General features: G+C 36.9%; 1 protein-coding gene and 1 long non-coding RNA gene across 4 annotated transcripts in view; both read left to right on the forward strand.

Annotated features, from left to right (window-relative positions):
- Positions 1–24,697, forward strand: part of NLK (nemo like kinase) — a 110,283-nt gene that overhangs the window by 56,357 nt on the left and 29,229 nt on the right. For all 3 annotated transcript variants that reach the window (XM_037880517.2, XM_037880516.2, XM_037880518.1), the window contains exons 2-3: positions 4,913–5,042; positions 7,891–7,946. In XM_037880517.2, coding sequence (XP_037736445.1) covers positions 4,913–5,042; positions 7,891–7,946 — 186 coding nt within the window. The remainder of the gene's footprint in view (positions 1–4,912; positions 5,043–7,890; positions 7,947–24,697) is intronic.
- Positions 7,988–12,790, forward strand: LOC119563887. The gene is made up of 2 exons (XR_005222645.1): positions 7,988–9,738; positions 11,933–12,790. It is a non-coding gene; the product is annotated as an uncharacterized LOC119563887 (long non-coding RNA).

Below are 24,697 nucleotides of genomic sequence, written 5' to 3' on the forward strand. Positions count from 1 at the left end.
TGGTAACTGTATGTTTATCCATATGTACAACTTGCCACGGTAGCTTGTATGCCATATTAGAATCAATAGGTGAACAGGTCCTTGTTCTGCAGTAGGTTGAGAAAAGTGGAATACTGATTCTATCAGGGTGCACAGTTACTTATATATGTATCATCCACAGACATTGAAACTCTTGTATTTAAAATACTTTGAAACCTTAATGCTTAGACTACCGAAATTAAATCCAACTTCAGACCTAGCTGTAGCTATTTAGTGAACTGCTCATTGTGAATATCTTGGATGTTGTGAGATTTGTAATTATGCATTTACTTGAAAATAATGAAATTAATTATGTCTAAAAATCATCAGTTACTTGACAATTTAAATATTAGTTAATTTAAATATAACACTGAATGAAGTCTTTTGATTTGTGGAAGGTGCTCAGATGCAACAGGCACTTGCATGTTGATGTGATGGAGGCCACATAATATCTAGGCTATGCAAGCCATTCTTCCGGTTTTAAGACAGATGGGCCTCCTTTTTGGGTGATTTGTCTCCTGTCTAGTGCTGAAACAAAACCAGACGTTGTTTTGTCTGCCATTTTGAAGAGCGTGAAGCTCCGTCCGCACTGGCATGACCTTGCATATACAGCGTGCGCAAGGTCACACCGGCCAGGACTGGCTCATGCCTCTTCTGGAAGTGATGGAAGGTCCAGTATTCTGGGACTATGTGAGTGGCCACTCTAAGCTAGACAGTAACTAAAGACTAGATCCTGCTGTTGGACTCCTGCACCTGTGTGAAGTACTCTTGGTGTTCAGTGCAACTCTGTACAAACACAGAGTTCCACCTGCATGCATCTCACTGTGGGATTGGTCATAAAACCTCAATCCTGCATCAGGCTGCACTAGCATGCTCTCCAGGACCTGGGCAAAGCACTGTTGACTTCAGTGGGACTGTGCGTAAGTGCTGTGCTTGGCACAAGGATCAGGACTCTAAGGAACAAACAATTCTGGCAGTTCAGTCACATGCAGAATTTAAAACCCATGGGTTATTACATCTTTACACTGTGGGTATTTTTGCTCATACTACATAGTACAGTGCTTAAAATAGGGATAGCAAAATTTATTAGAGACTCCATGGTAGAATAGAAAATTGTTGCAAGAGATGGTTCTTTTTTTGAAAAATGTTTGAGATAAAAACAACTTGTACCCTCTTAATGTTCGGTTTCTACAATTCATATAAATTATTCCAAATGGATAAAGGAAGTCTTTTCCTTGGTGTAATGTTAAAGCTGTAGAGCCAAATTGTGAACCCCTTAGTCACATTTAGTACCCTGTTTTGAAAATAGTTTCACTGAAGTCAGTGGGAATGTGTGGAGTAAGGTAAACATAAAAAGAGGTGTTGTAGTCTCTCCAGTAATGAGCACTGATTTGTGCAGACAATGGACTTTCTTTGACTCTGTCTGTCTGAATGCCATATCATCCCTCCTTTTTTGCCAGTTTGTCCTCAAGGAAACGTTTTACCAGCTATTGATTGCCTGGTTGTAAGCAAATTTTACACACTTAAAAATATGCTCTTTCTGTACTTCATATATAGATACACAACAAAAATATATATATATATTGTTTTTGTTCTTTTTTTTTTTTTCCTGTGTCTGTTCTGAAGTGAGACTTGTGGGTTTGGTGTGTGAGGGGAAAAAAGGACAGAAAATGCAAATTGCAAATATTGCTTTGTAGTCGTATGTTTTGGGCTTCTCTCCACAAAGCATCTTGAACCCAGTTTCTCCAACAGAAATCAATGGCACTGTCAATGGATACGTCTAAAGCTGACATTTTTCTCTAGAAGACAGGATTCTTGAATATGTATGGGCATAAAGTTGAATCCTTCTCCAGGTAAAAGCCTAGTCAAATTTAACTGCCATAGGGCTTTCTCCTGTCCGTTGTATTCTTCTTAAAGGATACTATGGGCATTTTATCTGAACTCTGAACCAGTGGAAACTGATGCAAAGGGACACTGCAGCCCTTCCCACCCCATGTCATTGGACTCCAAGCACCAGATCTGATAAAATTTAAGTTAGAGATGTGACGGGTGGGGCCCCTCAGAAGCCATAATGCACTTCCTCTTGGGGGACAAGAAAAAATCAGTCTAAAGTTTGCTCTTCAATAAATAGTGCAAGCCAGTGACTTTCCCAGTCCTCACTCAGTCTCTTTGCAAGTGAATTGTTCTGACTTTTTCCTTTTCACTACTCCTATTGTCCCCGTCTGTCTTCCGCTGCCGTCTCTTTCTGACATCTCGCTTTTCACTTCATGTCCCAGCTTCACCTCCACAGTCTCATTTATTTGGATACTAGAAACTTAAAACAGGAGAATAATACTTTGTTTTACTATAAGAAAATTATTTCATGATCAAAACAGTTCATTAGGCAACTTTTCTTAACTAGTACAACATTAATTTTATATAATATTGCCATAAGTAAACTCACAATGACATGTTGTGTAGTTTTTTTGGGGTTTTTTGGTGTGTGTGTGTGCACGTGTGTCTGTTATGTAGTGTTGGTGATATGAGGAAAACGCTCAAAGCGATCAGTAAAGAATTCAGATGACAGCATCAAAATTACTTTAGGGAAAAGGGGTCTTGTCAAACTTGATATTGTTTTTCAATGAGATTACTAGTTTGGTTGATGAAAGTAACTGTGGTGTCATAATCTACTTGGACTTCTATAAGGCATTTGATTTAATGCCCCCCAGTATTATGATTAAAAATGATCAAGATACAAAATCAGTGTAGCACATATTAAACTAATTTAAAAACGTACTAACAATTAACGTTCTGAAATTGTAATGGGAATAGTCATCAAATGGCTATACAATGGGGTTCTACAGGATTGATTTTTGTCCTAATACTATTCAGTGTCTTTATCAGTGATTTGGAAGAAAAGATAAAATCATTGCTGATAAAGTTTGCATATGACAAACTGCTTGGTGGAGTGGTAAATGACAAGTTTATTATACAAAGTGATCTGGATTGCTTGGTGAGCTAGGCTCATTGAAAGAATGAGCTTTTTTACTCGATCCAAAAGCAAGGTGTTACATCTAGGAGGAAACAGCATAGGTCACTTTTACCAGGTGGGGTAATGTATCCTGTAAAGGAGTGACTCTGGAAGGGATTTAGGTGTTACGGTGAACAGCTGATTGTGAACTCCTGGTGCAATGCTGTTTATCTGGTACTATGTGCAGTTTTCGTGGGAATGCTTCAAAAAGGATTTGGAAAAATTGCCGGGGCTTCAGTATGGAGCTGCAAAATGATTCGAGGTCTGCCTTATAATGACAGATATAAGAATCTTGATTGATATATTTAGTTTATCAAAGAGGAGGTTAAGAGAAGTTCAGACTGGAAATAAGGCACAAATATTTAACGGTGAGAGTACTTAACTGTTGGAGTGAGGAATTTTCCATCACTTTAAGACCTTAAATAAGGGTCGAATGTCTTTCTAAAAGATATGCTGTGGCTCAGCCAGAAGTTATGGGACTGATGGAGGAATTAATGGGTAAAATTCTTCCGCCTATGTTAGGCAGATGGTCAAAATGTTGGTCCAGTGCCTAATTTGTAACAAAAGAGGTGCCAGGACTCAAGCAATTTTTTTTACATTCATAACTTATGCAGCAAGCCTAGAGGTGCCGGGTCTATGAACTGCCAAGCCTAGAGGTGCTGGGGCTCAGCCCTGGAAACCCCTGGCACAAATTAAGCATTGTATTGGTCCCTTCTTGCCTTAAAATCTTATGACTGTGGAGTTGAGGCATCAGAGTCCCATTTCTCAGACTTTAAAGTTCTCAGCTTATTCCCTATTTTCAGAGGCCAGTAACTTTAGAATAAAATACTTAACACTTGCAGGTTTCCTTGTAACTTCTGTATATACATCCTCATAAAACCCTTATGAGAAGAGTAAACATCATACCCACATTACGGATCAGGAAACTCAGACACCAGTTGGAGTGATTTCTCCAAAGTGTTACACTCAGAGTTAAAAACAAAATATAAATACTTGTCCTGAAAATTTTCAGTGTAAACTATTTTCTTTCTCAGAATCCAGAAATCTAACATGCAACAATCCAACACGGGGAAGAGAGACACACAGACATACATAGCAGGTGCTACCTAAAGCAGAGAGGCGCAACTCAACGCACCTTGTTGACTGGCTCTTTTGTAGGCTAATTGCTGAGGAACCAGATCACATGTTTCTTTTAGAGCCCCCTAGTCCACAAGTGGGACGAGGAATCCCCTTAGAATTTAAAATGAGAGCTTGTAATTTTGACACAGTTTTCAAAACACCACACAAAGATGCTTGGTGGCAGATCCAAGATCAGAATAGAGTTCCCAAGTCTATGCTTGACAGTGTGGTTTAGTGGATTCATCTTTAAGTTGTATTCACCTCTATTATACTACCATGCAATAGTTAACTCATTCTTTTTAAGGAAAAGAAATGAAAGCAGTGTAGCTCTTTGACCCTGCAAATTTGCATAACTGAACAATGTTTTCATATTAATAGACTCTTTAGTGGGAGGCTGAAGGAAATGTTTGTGGTCTGACACGAGTTATGGTTCCAGTTATTGATCTCTGACTTCAAATAGTTGTGTATGTTAGGGGTGAACAATTAAATTCACTAATGCATGATGTACTCAGCCACTTAAATAACCAGGAGTAGATGAATGTGTGTAGAAATATAATCTAACCAAAGAATGATTGGAATTTACTTAATAAAGGACAATAAATTTACGCTGTGTTCCCCTTGCTTACATGATATTTCCCCCCCTTATAAGTGTATTGAACCACCTTCCTGTTCGAAAAGTATTGTAACCTTTAAACATTTTTTTTTTCTGTTCTAGAAAAGTTTACTTGAACTTGTTTTTAACCTTTCAGTTTTTGTATTCTCTAGGTCAGTAACAGATCCACGAGATGGAAAGAGAGTTGCACTCAAAAAGATGCCCAATGTCTTCCAAAATCTGGTCTCCTGCAAAAGGGTCTTCCGGGAATTGAAGATGTTGTGTTTTTTTAAGCATGACAATGTGAGTAAAGTTTGAGTTCTTAGCGTACTGGTAGAAGTGTTAAGAAAAGATGTTAAACATGGATTATTTAAATCAACTTTAAAAATCCATTTGCTTTAGGATTCTCTAAAAATCCGGAGGTTGCACACAGTGAAAGGATTAAATAGTTAGTTGACCTATGGGTGCTTATTCATCCTGATTCACCACTTATTCATCCTGATCTGAACTGACTGACATAGTGGAATCTCTGCCTAAATTTCCTTTATTTCACTACCTTATGTTGTCTTCCCCCTCCTCTTTATATCCAGTTCATCTGAGGGTTTCAGATTACAAAAATGATTTTCTTGTATGTGGTTAAATGCTGAATTCAGATCAGTGGTCATAGTACTGAATTGTTGGTGTACTTTTATTCTTGCATCGGCCTTAATAGATGGGACTGAGGGGAAAGCAAAGCAGATTCATGGAAGCTTTAAGACTTTTTTTTTCTAGACACATAAGACGGCTTTTGAGGCATACATGAATCTCTGTTTGGCCAGCAATCCCTACTCCACTCTGTTACCTGGTTTAAATGAGTCTTATTTTTTCAGTCCTCTTCCAACCCAATTTGGTCATGATACCACTAAAGTACAACCCATTAACCTGTGATGGTAATCTGATCAGCAAAAAAAAGAATCCTACCCAAAAAACTGACTCTGTGATTATTTCACCAGTCCAGATTCTGCTCAGAAATCTGTATACGAATTGTAGAGAAGTATAAACTGAGGAATCAGCTGGAGAAATGGCTAAAAAGTTGTTAGTGTGGGGGATGAAGGAGTTCTTCATACGTTAAGCAACAGGAATGTGGACCCAGAGGTGGTGTAGACAGTGTCTCTTCTAATTCAAAGAGTTGACCGATTCATGTACTACTGGTAGCAGTTCACGTTTTACTTGCAGTTTCTGTTCTGGCAGATATGTGTATTGTACTGTAAGTATAACTTGATAATTCTGCATTGATTTCTTTGCTTAGAGACTCTCTCTATACAGCCCTTAATTAGAGCAAAGAGGCAATCTAAGACTTGGGAGATTGAGGGGAAAAAAACACAAACTGGACTCTCAAAATAAGCCAGATGGTAACTAACTAAAACACTATAACAAAGCTGCAGCTTCCAGGGGTGGCCTACAGATCATTACTCAAATTTCTTCAAAACAGTGCTCCAAGGTAGAATAGGTACTGTGTAACAGACTTCTACACTAGAAAACATTTTTTCTTTGTCTTTACACTGATTCATAGCCACTGATTCATAGCCATTGGGAGGTGGGTTCGCCCCCCATTCCTGGTAATTGCCTACTTTTCCAAAGTACCCACAGGATGCGCAGACCCTTGGTGAAAATAAAGCTTGTGGCAGTAGGGGATACTTTTTTTTTCCTCTTTATAAAAATGCCGTGAGACCTGAGTCTAAGAAAATCTTTGTTGTGTTTTTTTTTTACTAAAGATGTCCTTGGGGTAATACATTAAATCATTTCTGTGCAGCAACTTCATTACAGGTTAACTTTTGTTAAGGAGTAAGAAGTAATAAACTGCTTTGGCAGGTGATCTGAAGCGGAGTCTGATAACAGAAGCAGTTTGTGCACATGCACTTAAATTCCATAGATTATGTGGTCGTTCCCCTCCCCACCCCCCCCCCCAAAGTAGTTTTCTAGTCTTGTGAGGATTTAAATTCTGTGCAATTGCTTTCTCAAACGTGTCACTGTAGGGACACAACTTAAGTGACTGTCTGGGCTGTTGGTTCAAAAAGTGAATAACTTTAATGTCTGTTGTAAATGCCTTTATGGAAATGGAGTGATATGTTGGGATGTTGTTAAAAAGATAAATTGCAAGACAAAATCAGTCTTCTTTTTGTCTGTATACTTAGTACTATTTTACATTTCAAAATGACTTCAAACTTCTTTCAGAGATTTTTTTGGTCATATTTTTACATTTGTGATACTAGGGCCAAGATATTTTTTAATGGGTGCCTTAAACTTGTGCTTTTAAGCTAGTATACAGGGACCTGAAAAAAGCTTTATTTTTCAAAAAGTGCAGAACACCAAGCACCTTGCATTGACTTACAGCTGCTGGGCACTTACTACTTTTGAAAATCAGACCACTTATTCAGGCGTCTAATTGTGGATTCAGGAGCTAGAGTTTTGGCATCCATTTTGAAAATCTTGCCCTCTGAACATCTTGTCCTCACTCTCCTTATTTTGATTATTTTGTTGGGAGAAGCAAAGACACGGGATAAATTCTACACTCACCTGCATGCTGTGCAATCTTGCTGAAGTCAGTGGGGCTGGCTTTGTCAAGCAAGTGCAAAATTTTTCCTTGTGTCCTGTGTGTTAACAGAACACAGCATATGCAACGGTATTGCCATACAATATAACATGCAGTGATGTCAACTTTACAAATATTTGGAAGTTAGCTACTCTCACTTTTTAAAGAGATGTTCTCCAAATGTGAAGACCAGACTAATCTTAGTTTGTGGGCAGAATAAGGCTAAATCCTACAAGGAAAATGAGTCCATTTACAGACAGAGATGTTGGTAGGTAGGATACAGAAAGTCTACTTAGGTGTTTGAAATTAATAAATAACAAGTAAATTATGCCACCTGTAAAGTAGGACTAAGTCATGGGACAGGCCAAGGTTAAACAAGGCCAAGGTTAATTCACCAGACAGTTAAAAATTGTGGTGTTTGTCAAATGCATTAAAAGGACATCTCAAATATTTTAAACAGTAGGCAAACAAAGTGTTAAAAATATAGCCTGACCTTGCCTTTGTCGTAAGTATTTGCTTTGATTTGACTAAGATTTCTATTTTCTTTCCGGTAAAATTGTCTTGCCTGTTGTTCCATAGGTGCTCTCCGCCCTTGACATACTCCAGCCTCCACACATTGACTACTTCGAAGAAATGTATCCTAAATATAAAATAATTTTAATTGAGGTAGGTGTGATTGACTTTAGACTACAAATTGTAAGTGTTTGATTTAATCTGTGATCTGTACATAGGGAATTGGAAAGAACTTGGGCCCAGTTTTCATAGCCTTTATGTGAATAGTTTTGTTGACATCAGTGGGACTGTTCATGCAAGAGCAGTTTGTTCATGTTATGATTAGAGATGAACAGGTTCAGGATTGATCATGAAGCTTTGACTTCGTGAGCGCCAACAGGCGAGTGGGGTATAGTGCTGCTTACCAGCAGGCACCACTTGCAGTTAAGATTCCCCCAAATACTGTCTTGAAAATTACTTCCAAGAATTATGTCTTTATTGGTCTGTGTTTATTAGGTAACATTTTAAAACAATTCCTAAAAATGCCCATCTTCCCATACTCACGCATGACATATACCAGGATATAGAATTTCTAGGGATATTCTTACGCAACTAGTGATGTTTGGCATCCATTATTCAGGCCTCATATTGAAGTAGAAAACAGATGCCACATGAAAATATACATGGTTGACCATAGCATTTACACAAAAGAGCCCATGTGCTGTTGTGGATAATTTTTCGAGAAATCATGAATACCGTAATAGATTACCTAACATTAGGATATTTCTCAGATCACTGGAAGAGTGTTGATTCATTCCAAAAAACAATATTTGACAACTGTGAAAAAATACATATGTATTTTGTATTATTATTTATGTTCAGTTGGCTGGTTTTGGTTTTTTTAGGGGGGATGAGATTTAGAAGTTAAAAAGTATACTGGAAACATATTTAGTGATTGATTATCTGTGACCTGTTAGTTGCACATTCTTATATATTATAGAGAAATAGAAATAATTAGGCAATATTATGGTTAGAGCTCACTTGCTTTAATAGAAATATAATTCTAGAATATTTTTAGTCTTTTGTATGGCACCCATCACTACAATATATAAGTAGTGATTTGTACAAAAAGTTCATAGGAATATTATGAGTCTGATTTCAGCATCAGGGGCTGTTGTTAAAATAAGAATCATTTTGTTCCTCTTAGCAAGACTTTACCATCTTACAGATCTAGAGATCCCAATAAAAATTTTATGCCTACCCTGATATCACTAATCTATTACTATTTTTAGAGTTAATTTACACATTTAATACACAATGTTAATTTATGGGAAATGTTGAGGAAAGTTTTAAACAGCTCTTAATAGGGAAATAAACCAGATAATCAGTGTACACTGGGACTATTTGGTTATAGACATATTTCCAGTGGAAAGGAATTCATCAGACTCCTTTCCATGACTGATATTTAAAGTAAACTGCAAAACTTTACAAACATTTTAAAATGTTTTAAGAACCCAAATAATTAGCAGAATATTTTTTGCAGACTTAAAAGGAAAAGGGTATTTTAAGGAGCAGATAATTTTGGTAATGCAAAAGTTATTTTTGTTAAGATACTTGGTTAATATTTCACACTGAAGAATCTATAGAAAGGGTATGTACTCAGTGGGCTTTTTAATGCACGAGTGTTTTTGTCCTTTTCCTTTTTTATGAAGCTTAGGTTTTAGAGACTATCTAAATAATTTACTAAACTCACTTTCAGTTTCTTATAGTATATCATCATAACAAACATCAACATAAAACTTGTAAATAAAATAATAGCACTTTATTAAAAGATGCAAATAAATTTGTCCTTAATGGATTGTCAAGATTCAAGTTCAGTATTCTGTGTCCTGAAAACAGGTCCTGTTTTAGATTGTTTTATTGTTTTCAGTTGTGGTAAGGGAAATGCAAGTTAGAATTTTTCAAGTAAATGAACTGTTCAATAAATACATTGTTTTTAAAAGTTACTCTCTATGTAACATATATTATGTATATATCAATTATAAATACCATACCTGTTGATTGGATTAAAGCATAGTAGAATAGTTTGTAAAATTCCAACATGCAAATTACAGTAATGAAGTCTTTAAGTTTAATCAAAAGTTTATCTGAATTGAGAGTTCAGAATGAATGTCTGCTCACCGATGTACTCTTATTAAAATATTTTAAATCTATAGAACCAAAAAGCAGGTCACAGCTATATTACCATAATTTTAATGGCTAAAAATGCTGATGTACTACGTGCCTGAGGAAATATCTGAAACATTTCTGGGTTTTGTTCCCTTTTTAATTCTCTATTTTCTAGTGGAATCCTTTGGTCCTGTAATAAATAAATCTTAAATAAATAAATAAATGGTGCTAACTTTCAGATACAGTTAAAGACCTTGTAGTTGTGGAAGAAACCCCATTTTATTGTTTGGCTTTTTTTCAAGAACTGTAAATGTACAGGCTTACTAACTGAAGCTTGTTATATAAGAAACAAAGTTCATAGTGATGGAAGATAGAGGAATCCAAGGTCAACCGCAGAGCTGTTTTATTTTAAATTGAATAATAAGACAATTAACGTGGGCAAACTACATGAAACCAACTGTTAAAATTTTGGTCTTAAACCAATTAAGTGAAAGATTGAGAGCTGCTGAAAAGCTGTTCAGGGTAAAAACACACAGGCCTCCGTTAAGTGCTGTATTTCAAATATTTTTGAGTGAAAAGATTATTTTTATAGACATATGGGTGAGGTAGGGGTATGGGGTGGGTGTGTGTGTGCACGCGCATGCACGCACATGTATGTATGTTTGGGTTTTTGTGTGCATGTATTATAAAATTAAGACTCTGGAGAATATTCTCTCTTGCATACAGGCCTCCATATTTTGATAGTAGGCCTTCAGCCTTCTCTGCTGCTTTTTTGAGGCAGAGACAAACTTGTGGGCACTCACTGAAGAGCCAGCCTATTTCTCTGTCTCTTGAGCTGCGGAGATTTCCTCTTCAGAGGACAGTCTTCAGAAATAAATAATTCTGTTTCACTTGAACTCTGAAATATATTGGATCAACTTGAAGTTCTTAAATTTTTCAAAAAAAATAAAAATAAAATTGGAAAAAATAAAGATAACATCTTCTGTGAAAAAATGTTCCCTGTTTTTGGACTGACTGCTCAAAATTTTGAAATTCCCCATATTTTTCAACTAGCTCTAATATTGGCTGCTAAAAAATATTCTACTTTAAAGTGAAGTTTAGTGAAAATTTCAGTAGCTCTCCCATCTTGTAGGATTCGACTGTTTTGCTGAGATGGAACAAATGCCCGGGGAATGCAATGCCGGGGGGGGCAAGGGTGCCAGGTTGCTGCTTGTTGTTCTCCAAGTGCATTGAAGATGGAAGGAAAATGCCGACTATTCTGTGTCTAATAGGGCTCCACCTCAGGGGGATGGCCTGCCATAGAAAGGTGCCTGTACAACTCCCTGCGCCCAACTGTGTGCCTGTGGCTCTCGCAAAGCAGGAATCTGGTGCCAAACTGTCTTCAGTTAGGCCAAATGTAACATTAGTCAAAGCTCCCAACCCAACTAAAGGACTCACCTTGTGCCTCCGATTGTTGGCTACCTGGATTTGGCCCTTATATTGGAATAGAATTCTTTTTTTCTAGAAAAGATAACTCAGAAAGTGCATCTTAAATGCCAAATGGAATTTTTAGGTTGGTTTTACAGATTATGTACCTTTTTGGTAGGAAAATATTTAGATAAATGTCTCCCTAAGGCAGCTGAAGAAGAAAGAGAATCTCTGTACTGTCAGTATATGTGCCTGTAGGGCACATGTACTTTTAGCTGAATAAAAAGTCAGTTGGCCGGAAATAATAACAAATTCCATGGGGACCCTGGTATCTTCTCGCTTTTGTGTTTTCACACCACTGAATCTAATTTGTCAACCAGCAGTGGCACAGTATTCGATAGTGTCTGTGAAAAAGCTTAGTTTGCTTTTTTCCTAATTAATGCACTAACTGTAGCTTTTAATTATTTAAGGGTTTGAGATTGGGTATTGCATAAAGATATGACACCATGTTATGACTTAAAGTATGTTTGCTTTATTAAAACTACATCTGTAGGTTCATTCAGCACCTGATTCGTGAAACAGCAAGTTCAGTGCATGTGGCAAAAGGCTGGTAGTAAGAAGAATCTGGGTTCCATTCCTGCCTCTATCATCATTTTGGAATGTGCTCTTGAGCAAGTTGGTTGCGGTACTATGTTGTAAGGATTCCTCATATCCGTCACAGCAATTCTCATTTAATTGATATAAATTACAGACTTATAGCAGATACAAAATTATAGTTGTTATTCATTTCAAAATTATAGTGGGAGGAAATCTAAACAAAAATTGCAGCAGTTATTTTTCTGATTGATTTAACTATTTGCAAAAAATTACCAAAAGATGATTGTTCCTTAAATGTTTCAAGCCAAGTAAGTTTATTTTCCCATCAGCATTGCTATAACATACGACCAAACACCAAGCCATAACTTCATGTTATAGCATCTGTTAAGTTAGTTGTCAGTGTCCTTGTTCAGTCTGGTTTATTTTATCTGAGTTCTTTTAGTTTGACCTTTGCTTTATGTTTCACTCTGATACTTGAGTCAGGGAGGGAGAAATGGAAAAAACAGGTCCTTTTTATTAGACTGGAAAAATCATTTGTAGTTAAAAACCTATGTTCTACACCCATCTTGCAAAATTACCATTGCAATGTAGATTTTTCTCCATGTCTGGAATTAGAGGTGAAGTCAGTCTTGGAATTGGTGCTTAGAAATTGCTTACCCAAAATATTGAATGTTTAATTAGACTGATCTGTAGTGAGATGAGTTTTCTATACACTTATTGTATGTTGATATGTTACTTCCCCAAACGCCTTTCAGGGTTAAGAAAACTGCAAGATAATTTGTAGCTTCTCAATAAACTGCTGATTTTAAAAGCATTTGTGCAGTTGGGTCAGAATATTAAAAAAAAGCTTTTTAAGTAAAGATTTGATAACACATACTTGTATAAAGCTAGGGACTGTTTATTTGGCTGAGTCAGGCATAAAAATCTTTACAGGATTTATTTGTGGGTTAAGTGTACCCAACTCATCAAACAGGATTGACTATTTCCACAGGATTTTCCATATAATTACAACATAGAATGCAGTACTTTTCCTCTGTGTGTAACTCTCAAGGTTGTATAATTCATTAAATATTTCTCAGCTTGCATAAGTGGCCAGATCCTACATCTCAAGGTGGCATAAAACTAAATGGTCACTCAGGCATTTCCGTCATGTTATCAAAAATACAAAGTGCTGCCTTCAGTTAGAAAGTGGTGTGTTGTGGGCTGGAATGGGGCATTTAGAGAATCTGAGTAGAATAGCAATTGTTAATTACAAAACAGAAATAGAAAAAGCATTCAAGAATGAACTAATAAATTCTAGTAAAAGTTAGATTTCTTCATTTTTTCTTTCTATTATCCTAACATTTTCAACTTGCAGAACCTTAAGAGAGTGGTGCTTATAGTACTGAAAATTGGTAAGGTTAATCTCATTCAAACTTGGTCATGTAAGGGAGAATGACATATATTAAACTTGTAATGTCTGTGGTGGTTTTACACCTTTGTCTTGTATGCAAGATTTGGGGATAATTTTTAATTGAACTTTTTTTGCAAAGAGTCTCCCAAATTTTGGATAGGCCAGTCAGTTTTGTGTGTGTGTGTACTAAGAAGATGCAAAGGTAGTTCTAAGTTTTGTATAAAATAAAATACATGCTGTAAATAAACCAAAATTATTTAGACTTTAAATGCTACAGAAGGTCCTTTTGAAAAAAAAAAAATCTGACTCCTTCAGGTAATATATACAATATGAGAAGATGAATATATTGCCTGAAGGAGTCAGATCTTTTTTTTTTCAAAAGGACCTTCTGTAGCATTTAAAGTCTAAATAATTTTGGTTTATTTACAGCATGTATTTTATTTTATATTTATACAAAAATTAGAACTACCTTTGCATCTTATTAGTAATACCACCATGACTACAGGGGTCATTTTGCAACGTGTGTAACGTGTCTAAATTTTGTTAAGTCAGCTATTGTGCAGAAATCCTAAATTGAACAGTATAACCTCGTCCCTCTAGTTTTAAGCCTTTCCTGGTTGAGATTGTGGAGCTGGTGGAAATTTCAATATCTGTTCTCCCTCCACCCCCCCCAAAAAAGACGGTTGAACTAGGCCAGTGGTTCTCAAACTTTTGTACTGGTGACCCGTTTCATATAGCAAGCTTCTGAGTGTGAAAAAAACCTCCCCCCCATATAAATTAAAAATACTTCTTAATATATTTAACACCATTACAAATGCTGGAGGCAAAGTGGGGTTTGGGGTGGAGGCTTACAGCTCATGACCCCCCCCGCCCCATGTAATAACCTTGGAACCCCCTCAGGTTTCCCAACATCCCCACCCACCCCCCCGCCCATTTGAGAACCCCTTTGGTAGGCTGAGCCCTTCTGAGCAGATAAGGTTGGATGATGCTCCAGTTGCCTGAGAAGTTGCTCAAGTGACCATCTTTCAGAATGAGCCAAAGCTTTTCCTTGGGTAGCATTTTCAGGCTGTTCTGGCCTGTGCTGTTAAGCATTTAACTTTCATCTTTTTATTATAAACAAAAGCAAATGTTGAAGATTTAAGCCAAAAGCAGAAGAGTTGAAAGGGAACTCCTGTGACTTGGCTTGTTCAAGCATTTCTTGCCATCGTACTGCTGCCCTTTGTTAGCTTTCTGTTTCCAGTTTTTATTTATACCACTTTGTTGTGAACTATAAACTGACCAGAGATAAATTACACCATCAAATCCTGTTGGCAACTTGAGGGCAGTCTATGATATTGAAATAGCCATTGTAAACTTCCATCAATATGATGGCTGCAAACCATTTCCAGAAGTTTTAAAAAGAAGTGTGTATGTGTAGATACACATACATATTCACACAGATAATATATTTTTGTTGGGGAAATGATTGTATTTCCTATATTTTTATATAAAAAACCCCTAGATTTCTACACAAGGTAACATCCATGAGTAATTAGAACTAGGTACTGATATTTTTCTTCAATGTTATCCTGCAAACATGGTAGTGCTCAAGTTGAAACTGATTAATTCAATATCCCACATTTGTTCATTATACATTCTGCTTATCGTACAGGAAGCTTTATTGTATTTGGTTTCAACCTCTAACTGAGCTCTTTGGAGTTTGAATATATCAGTTTTGTGGAGTATTGCTGGGCTTTTGGAAGGCTCTTTTTACTGGTTGATCGGGTTATAGTTATTTTTCTATTTTTGATCAATTTAACTATTTTGTTTGACCAGCTGAAATTTGTCATTTTTTTATATTTAGATAACCTTTGCTTGGGAAATAAACTATTTTGTTTTGTTTAAATATAATACCTTATATTGATTGCTGCAGAAAAATATGAACACATTTCAAGGTCAGTGATTCTAACCGAAGTGCATGCAGATTTTCTGTTTCATACCAAGTAACTGGTTGCAAAGATGGGATATTCTTTATGGTTGGCTCTTTCATATGAACGATAGATAATACTCCAATCAGTGTGCATAGCTATTTCTTTCATGTGGACAGCAGTGTCTGAGACAAATAATCTTCATAAATTGGATTTCAGTTATCTGCACTTGTTAAATGCCCTCATTTTATTACGCGTCATATGAGTTATAAATCAGATCTAGGTTAAGGATTGCTTCCTCTTTGGGACTGTACTATCAAGAATATTTAAATTGGGTAACCATAATCTGTTATATAGATGTTTTTGAACAATTCTATATGTAAAAACAGAGGCATTCATTTTTTTCATAAATGTAACTGATTTTAAGGATAGTGTATTTTGACAGTGTTTTAGAAAACTCTACATAGAAGTTTTGATTTTAGTTTCTTGACATTTAGATTGTATTGTTCATATGAAACTATTTTGTCTTGTGGTCTAATTGCTCCTTTCCAGGGAAATGATTCTCCTGTAGAGGCGACAAGTGGCATATTTGGTTAAAATCTGTTACGTTCAATGCACCAGTTCATATTCGCTTTTAAAAATCATGCTTTTCAATAGGTTTGTTTTAATTTTTAGATAGATTTAGTGCACACAAAAGCTAGCATTTTGATTTTTTATTATTATTATTTTTTTAAATTCAAGTAGATTCTGTTAATTCATTATTTTTGGGTGCCTAGGAAGTTTATTATTTTAACCCGTTTGTTCTGGGAGTCAGTTTCGTGACATAAACCATTGCAGCAATTGAACACTGAAGACCCTCACCATAGAGGTATTGAAGAAAAATTAATGTATGAGAGCTTCATTGTATATGTTGTTTGCTTTTTCCTTGTTTCTGTTACTACTAATGGTAAGTGAACTTGAAGTTGTCCATTTGAAGTTTTAACAGTTTATTTTTAAGAAAATAGTTCTAGAAGTTATTGTAGTTACTGTTCATACAATGTCCAATTCAGGGAAACAGTAATTAAATTTTCATGGAACTTGAATTTTTTAAAAAAGTGTCTGAACTTGGGAAAAATTAACAAGTAATGACAGGGACCACCAACTCTTCTCCCTTACATCACCACACGTTTTCCAGATGGTAACTACTTTGGTTATTGCCAATTCAGCCTGAATTTGTTACTCCTGGATTTCCTTCAGAGGTTGTTTGGTCATTAGTTTAGTGACTAGTTATAGCGATTTTCCACTTAAGATTTCATGTTGGCAAGCATGGTAAACATGGTAAACATCTGGAATGTCATTGAAAAATTCCATCTCCTGATAAGGAGGAGCCATACCCAAATATTTGGCTTCGCTAATAGACACAAGGGGAGAAAACTAACAGGTACCATATTTCCCTTGTTATGTATTGCATATAATGAAAATGAGGGTAAAAATCTCTTCACAAAATGTAGATCCTGGTTCCTTGTCCTGTAGAACTTTTGAAGGTTCAACATCCCACCTTTTAAGATGTAAGACTTCACAATACACATGTTCCAATCCCTCCACCTCCCAAAAAGAAGTCCTTCAGCAAAACTAAGGAAGACCAGACTTGGCATTCTTGATATTTCTAACGTTTAAAAAGGAAAAGAGCAGAATCATCGTCCCCTCTACTTTAACATGCACCTTTAAACCTCTGTACATCTCTTGTAAAAGGAAACATTCCAATCTTTTTTTTTTTTTTTTTTAAAAAGCTCTTTGTAGGTCAGTATACGAGAATTCTAGTCCTAATAACCCACTTTTAGTTGCATTCTGTTTAATATGGAATGTTGTTTTAATGTCTGTATATGAATTTCCTTTGAGGTTTTGTAGAATTAATTGCTTCACTGTTGCCAAGTACAGTAACAGCACACGTTGCAGATGTGTACCTGTGCTGCTGAACGTGAAGTTTAATGGGCAGATGCCATGGAATGTTATGCTAAATGCATTCCATTTGCCAAGGAAACGTCTAAGATGCGGAACCTAGAAGCTTTTCTGGGAAAGGGAGATGTCGGTGAAAACAATCTGGATGAATCTTTTATTTCCTTGGTGAATAAGCAAAATCCCAAGCTCATCTGGTGAGTGAATCTAAGGCCTGAATACTTAAAGACTGGATTGAATAGAAGGTCAGGCTGTGGGTTTGAGTACAGAACGGTTAGGGGGTGGCGGGGGGTAGCCTTACAATTCTGAAAACCAAGGATTTGTCTGGACTACACAGACCTAGGTATAACACAATAATTAAATGAATTATTATTCACAACTTCAGTTATTTTAGTGCATATCTGTGTGTGAACGCTTATTTCAGATGGAGTGTCCTATTTTGATATAACTAACTATTAAAAAATTATATGTGTTATATGTGTTGATTTAGCTATTTTGATTCCAGTTAAACAAGTAGTATCGTAAGATTAGAAGTAGGAAGGCTGAGAGGAGCCCTAGTTCAGGAGTGCAGTTAAGTACACACTAACTTTTTGTAATTTTGACTTGATGTATATAGTGTTTATTTTAGAAAGCTCTCATTCTTTCATGTCTGATTCAAATCTTTTCTACTTTTATATGTAACCCGTTTATTAGCCATCTACCTCTAGCTTGTGGAGGATGATTTATGTAATATAATAGTAATAAAATATTATGGATGAGAGTAGTCTAATGTGGCTGCTTGTGAAGCACATACTCCGTATCTAAAGAGGGTTCTAGGGAGATGGCCCTTTTTCCCAGATAAATGTAAATCCTTAGACTAAAGGTAGTTTGGCAGCAATGAAAACTTTTCCTCTCTTACAAGGCCTACCAAATAGATGGGATAATCTTCATGTTCCTCTCTTATTACACAGAATCTAGTGAGGTTTAACTTTTATAAGTTATTTATAACTCATAATTCTAATTTTTGTATATTCTAAGTTATCTAAATTTGGAAGAAGCAAGTTTTTGCATTTTAAAATCTGTGATGATCGTTCAGTATATCTTACCTGTTTATTGATCTAATTGTCCCAATCTAACCTATTGAGGAGACAGCTATAAAGACGATATTAGGTAATGGTTGAGGCATTTGCCAGTCTCTCTATTTTTACAAAGAAAATAGCACAGAAAATACCTTCCTAACATTACTCAGTTTATTTCCATGTTGTAGCATGTATACATGGATAGAAATTTGAACTGTGCTTTTGTTTTTGCTGCAAGTACCACTCAGGTTCTTATTTGTGAGAAATTGTACATGCGCTTCTGTGGTAGGTTAGCTGTGTTGCTTACACACTTCTCCAAGCTGTTGACTGGGAAACTTAGCTTTTTTGCCATGATCTGCAGGTGCTGTTTGCCATCCTGAGCAGAAGTTTTTTGCAGACTTCATCATATTGCTGTTCTTTACACATACCTAACCTCCAACAGAACACTAAGGCTCATTCGCAAGCAGTAACAATTTACTTTACACAGGTGTAGAAGCTGTGTTTGATTGTTCAAAGTGAATCCGTCTGTGAGCTGGAGTTGATGGCATGTCCCCATAACCATAGGCATGGAAATGGTACACAAAACCCTGTGGTGCAGAAATCCATCCCCTGTTACTCAAGCTTAGATATTCATTCTGGTGGTATGATATGCCTAAACTCATAGCCCACTGTTAGCGTGACATAGGTACCCATTTATAAAGTGTTTGTCCGTTTAAAATATGCATAGGTGCCAGTCAGTTACCTGGTTAGAGCAGTCTAAGAATGCACTTTTTTAACAAGGATTCATGACCATTAATTCTAGTGGATGGTATTGCACTGACGAATAACTTAATTTTGTTTCACTTGTTTATGTTTAAATAACTTTACTGAAAGTGGCATAACGTTTATAGAAATAAAATCTAAACAATAATATACATAAAGAAAATATAAATAACAAACTTAGGAATCTAGCAATAAAAAACTCAATCCCCATGGAAAATATGGAGTGAGAATCTGTCCTCTACAGTAAATACCAGATAGTTGAGTGAAAAATTTAGTCATAAGATTCCAAATGTTAAACAATCCATCTTGACAACATAGCTCAAATTATAGGCCGAGAAGATGGAGATCTAATGTCTTATTAAGAAGTTGTATACCCTCCGTATAGTACTGAAGGATTAATGGAACATCTGAATTAATAGTACACCACTTTTCTAGTATCAATGCAGAATATTGCTTTCTAATCTTTTGTAGTATTGAATTCTGCAACTGCAGAAAGACAGATGTTCTCCTTCTTGGCCAATAATTATTGCAGGCTTCTCTAGTCACTCTTTCTCTGAAGATTTTCCTGATTAAAGCTTATGCCAGAAGCAGCTGAAGATTAACAATATTGTCACTTTTTGTCAATCACATGTGTCAGCCTGAATTGATGCACTGAAGGAGGAGATGTGCAGCGGACTTTCCCATTCTGTCTTAAGAGCTCTCTGACTGACAGTGTTTCATGAGACATGACCTGCACAAATGAATCATTTAAAAATTATTCCAGCTCCCAATGAGAAGGATGACTGGTCACACTATCAGAGTGCCTATTAGAGTACTCTGACCTCTCATTCTTTCACAGGACCTTTTCAAAATGTTATACAGTAGGTCTTTTACTCTTTGAATTTCTATCTTCTCCTTCCCTCTTCATTACTCATCCTTCTTTCTTGCCATCTTTCATAAACATTTTAAATCTGTTGCTTGTAGCATAATATGCCATGCCGCTTGCACCTGTTGAAAATGTGATATTTCTAAACCAATAAATTATGGTCTGCCTCCCCACCACACCCTGTATTTTCTGAGTAAAGTCTGCCTTTTTCTCCCCTTTGTATTTCTGAAGGGCCTTTGCTATGGACTGAAAATCTATTTTATGCATCAGAAAAATAGAAATACCTTTATTCCAAAAGCTGGAAAACCAGTTGGATAATGTCACTTGTAACTGAAGCTATAAATCCTAGAACCTCCTGTCTATGTGCACAAATGCACCACACTGACAAAGGAGTTATCGTCTGAGGCCAGATAAAAGTATACATTCATAGCCTGGAGTCTAACCCTAAATGATAAACCAAAGTGGTGTGGGGTTTTTTTTGCCCAGCCTGATCAATTATACAGTCATTTACTAATTAGCAAAGAATCTAAGTTTATATAGCTGAACCAACAGTAAGAGTAAATATGCCTTATCTATGACTACGCTGAAGTTGGCATGTGACGTATCTTGACAGAATTTCAAAGGGGTGCAGCTTTTAAAATATATGTTCTCAGACACACGTGTTGAAAACAATTTCCATTTTTAGACTTTTGTCATCGTATTGGTTATATGGGCACAAGGGAAGCATGTTTTAATGATCTGACATAAGCTCAAAAGGGACAGTAATCTAATTCAGGAGTAAGATGCAAGAAAGAGGCATTTTGTATTGCTTCTTGCATTGGGATTAAGCACTAAGATTTCTGAGACATGGCCATCGGAAAATTTTTGTCAGCCTCCCATGGAAGTTTTTTCTGCTGACCAGGCCTCTTGTTGATCAGTGATATCAGTTCACACCTGCATGAATGTTACAGGATGAATGTCACTGAAACCACCGAAAATGGGTAAGTGAAGGGTTCATACAGCAGCATACACTGGCTAATGGCAAATAACCTATTTTTATTTTTGAAAAACTAAGATCAAAATTGTATCTTTTCTATGTAATTTTCATTTTATAGAAACAATCTGCTTTTTGGGATTTTATTTTTACTGTAGCCAAATATTGGTTTTGTGAGGTTTTTCCTTAGTATTGTCTGAATATGAAACCGCTTCTGTCTAGAAAATGTGCCCATAGTTAGGGAGATTTGTATACATACTGAAAAATATCAAGCAAAACAGCGTCAAATCTTTTCTTTGCTTTAACTTATCAATGACATGAACGTTAATCACAGTAACCCCTATCAATTTTTACAAAACCATGAATCATTAGCAGCCACCTTGGAGCCACCTAAAATTTCCTGAAAGTGTTAAAAATATATATACTTTAAAATAACAGACAGTTTTGTGATAAGTTAAATAATACTTGCCACTTATGTAGCCCCTTTGATCTCAGGATCTGAGTACTTTACAAATTAGCCTCATAACACCCCTGTGAGGTGGATGATGACGTACCCATTTTACAGACTAATCCAAAGTACTCTTAATTGACTTGCCCACAAGCCATTCATACGGTACCCAGGAGTCCTGTTTCCATCACCTGAATAAGTACTAAACACTGATTTTTCTTTCTTTAACGTTAGTTTCTTTTTTTAATGTGCATAATATTGGATCATTATTCCTCTTGCAGATTATGCATACAATGAGAGTGTAGTTTTTAGTCAGTTGTTCCATCAAGTACTTACTTGACCATAAGTCTCTCTCTCTCCCCCTAGCCCCGTTCCACTCTTATTGCATCTTTAATCACTTCTTTGTCTTAAATCGTGACCACAAGATTGTGACTTTGTAGTTGAGCAAATAGAAATTACATAATGAGGAAAGTCTTAATATGTTAGCTTTGTGTAGAAATACTTTACAATATTTTGTCATTTTCTCAATATCCTATGTTCTCAATTCCAAATGTCTGAAGGTATTTATTTAAAAAAAAAAAAAAATCGGTAGTAACTTGTCTGTTTGTCATCCATAAAAATACTTCTCCCCTTTAATTTGTACTGCTTCTTACATTGCTTCCTCTTTTTATGCATGGCTGCATTTAACAGTTGTACTGCAGCCTTCCATGCATACTGTGCTGTATCGAAGCTGTAAACTGCAACAAGTGCATAATACAAGCACTTGAAGAATTTCCCGTTTAAACATCAAATTAATTTAATCTTGAGTCTCAGTAATTATATAATTGAGAGGATTTAGAGAATAATCTTAAAACAGGTGGTGTAATTTATCGCAGGACCACAGGCCGTGTTCGGTTCTCTCTTCCTTTCCCATGCCTTCAGGGAATGAATCTTCACTCATCGTACCACTAGTTGAATAGGAGATTTTCAAACAAGTGGTTTTACTGGGCATCAGAGAGTCTGAACATTTTACTCTTGCCAACCAGAAGAACAGAGCTCACAACACCCCTTACACAATAGATGGTGGTTCCACTGCCAGTTAATAATTAACATGGGTTGAGAGGAAATGCCAGCATATTTTTAACTATAAATGAGGATATATAGAAATATAAATTTCATGAGATTTTATTCCATTAATTCTTATACTATTCTTAACCAGACCAGCCTTTTCTTATTTTGCATATTAATATGAAACAGGTGTATTACAGGAGAATTATAATTAATGGGTTATTGCATTTGGGAAGTGGCAAGAAGAAACAGACATGGCACCATGTCCTAATGTGCTAAAGTGGCTGAATGAGAGAATTCCTGTCTCTGTTTCAAAGGGCATCCTGAAATGTGAAAATTATAAGAACTTCTCTGGTTAGAAAATAAACTGTTGAAACCTTTTCCCATGGTAACATAGCAGTTGAACAGATCTTCCACCATTTACTTCCCCAGGACCTTGCTAATTCATATTCTGCTAATCCACATACCCCATAACTTGCCCAAGACATGGTGGTCTCATCCCAACCTAAATCTGAGTTTTCTGAAACTTCTTTCCTTATTAATATACTATAGGTAAAGCTGTGAGATTGTCACGGAGGTCACAGAAGTCATGGATTCCATGATTTTTCCGTGACCTCAGTGACTTCTGGTGCAGTTGAGCTGCGGGTTGCCTGAGGAACTTGGGAAGCCCCTGGACCAGTTGCACCGGCTGCTGCTGGGGCAGTCTCAGGCCACTGCCTTCCTCCCACCCCCCAGCAGGAGTTTGGGGGGGTGGGAGGGGAGGGCCTCAGGGCAGGGGGTTGGGCCACGGGAGGGAGTGAGAACTCCAGGCGGTGCTTACCTCAGGGGGGCTCCCCGGAAGCGGCAACGTTCCTCGGCTCCTCAGGGGAGGCACGGCCAGGGGGTCTGTGTGCTGCCTTCCCTTGCAGGCACCCCCCCGCTGCTCCCATTTGCCACAGTTCCTGGCAAATGGGAGTTGCGGAGCCAGCGCTCAGGGAGGAGGCAGCATGCAGAGATGTGTGGCTATGCCTCTGCTTAGGAGCTGAGGGATGTTGCTGCTTCCAGAGAGGCACGGAGCTGAGTAGGGATCCTGCCAGCCCAGCCAAACCCTCCACACCAGCACCAGCACGGGTCCCAGGCCGTGCGCCACTACCGCACCCCCCCCCCCAACCCCTCTCCGAGCACCTGTGGCACCCCTGGGCCACCATCCTCCCCAAGATTTAGTCGGGAGTATATAGTACAAGTCATGGACAGGTCACGGGCCATAAATTTTTGTTTACTGCCTGTATCCTGTCCATGACTTTTACTAAAAATACCCATGACTGAAGCGTAGCCTTAACTATAGAACATGAGTTATGTTTATACATTATTGAAATTAAGTTAATACATCCAGGAACAAAGTACGCTTTCATGCAATATTCTTGGTTTGTTTACTTACTTGTCAGTTTGCAAAATTTACTAATTTTGGTGGGTCTCCAAGTCGGTGTGAATTAGTGAGAGTCTATTGTGATCCGCATTTTCCTTTATAATTGTTCTGAAGCAAACTGGTACACTTTGTAGTTCTAATTTTATACAGCTACTTAACTAATTACAGCTGTCAGTAGCAATTTTCATCTGCTGGTAATGTTCAGTTTAGCTCTGTAATGTAGCTCCAGTGACCTCCTACTGGCCAGCATATACTATAGATCAATTTAAATAGGAAAAATGCAAGTGTCAGTTAAAATATTTTATTGAAATCCCATAACTTTAGACATAGTTTGTTATTTTAGCTAAATATTAACAGGCCTAAGCAAAGGCATTGACCTGGTCGGGCACCAGCTGTTTAAGAGGCTGCCACATTTGCAAAAGACAGATACACTGAGCAAGTCCTGCTTTCACTCTTGTTTAGAGATCCTCATTAAATTATCCAGACACAATAATCAGATAGCTGCTGTTCAAGTTAATGGCACCTCTGAGCCCCTGTCAAGAGAGCTTTATTTAATGCGCAACAGACCTGGAGTGGTGCAGGTGCCATTTCAGGCCCTCATTTAATTTAAGCGGCTTTAGTTGGCATGGCAACTAGTTGAGACATCTGGGAGACATTATGCTAGGGATTGAGATTTAGGAGGATTTGTGGTATAGCAAAACAGAAATCTTATAATAAAGTGCACAGTATTGCTTTTGGGTTTTTGAATATTTTATTGGAAAATGTAGAATTTCAGGATAAGTTGCAGCCAGCAGGTAAAACAAAATGTAAAAAGGCTGGCATACCTATTAAAAGGAGGCCTTTGCAAAGTGAAAATTGCTTTATTAAACTAAAAATTATTGTATTCCAATGTTGCTGAACTTCTCTTTGGGTTACATTTACTAGAGAA

The sequence above is a fragment of the Chelonia mydas genome, chromosome 17 (assembly GCF_015237465.2).
Source record: "Chelonia mydas isolate rCheMyd1 chromosome 17, rCheMyd1.pri.v2, whole genome shotgun sequence".
NCBI lineage: Eukaryota > Metazoa > Chordata > Testudines > Cheloniidae > Chelonia > Chelonia mydas.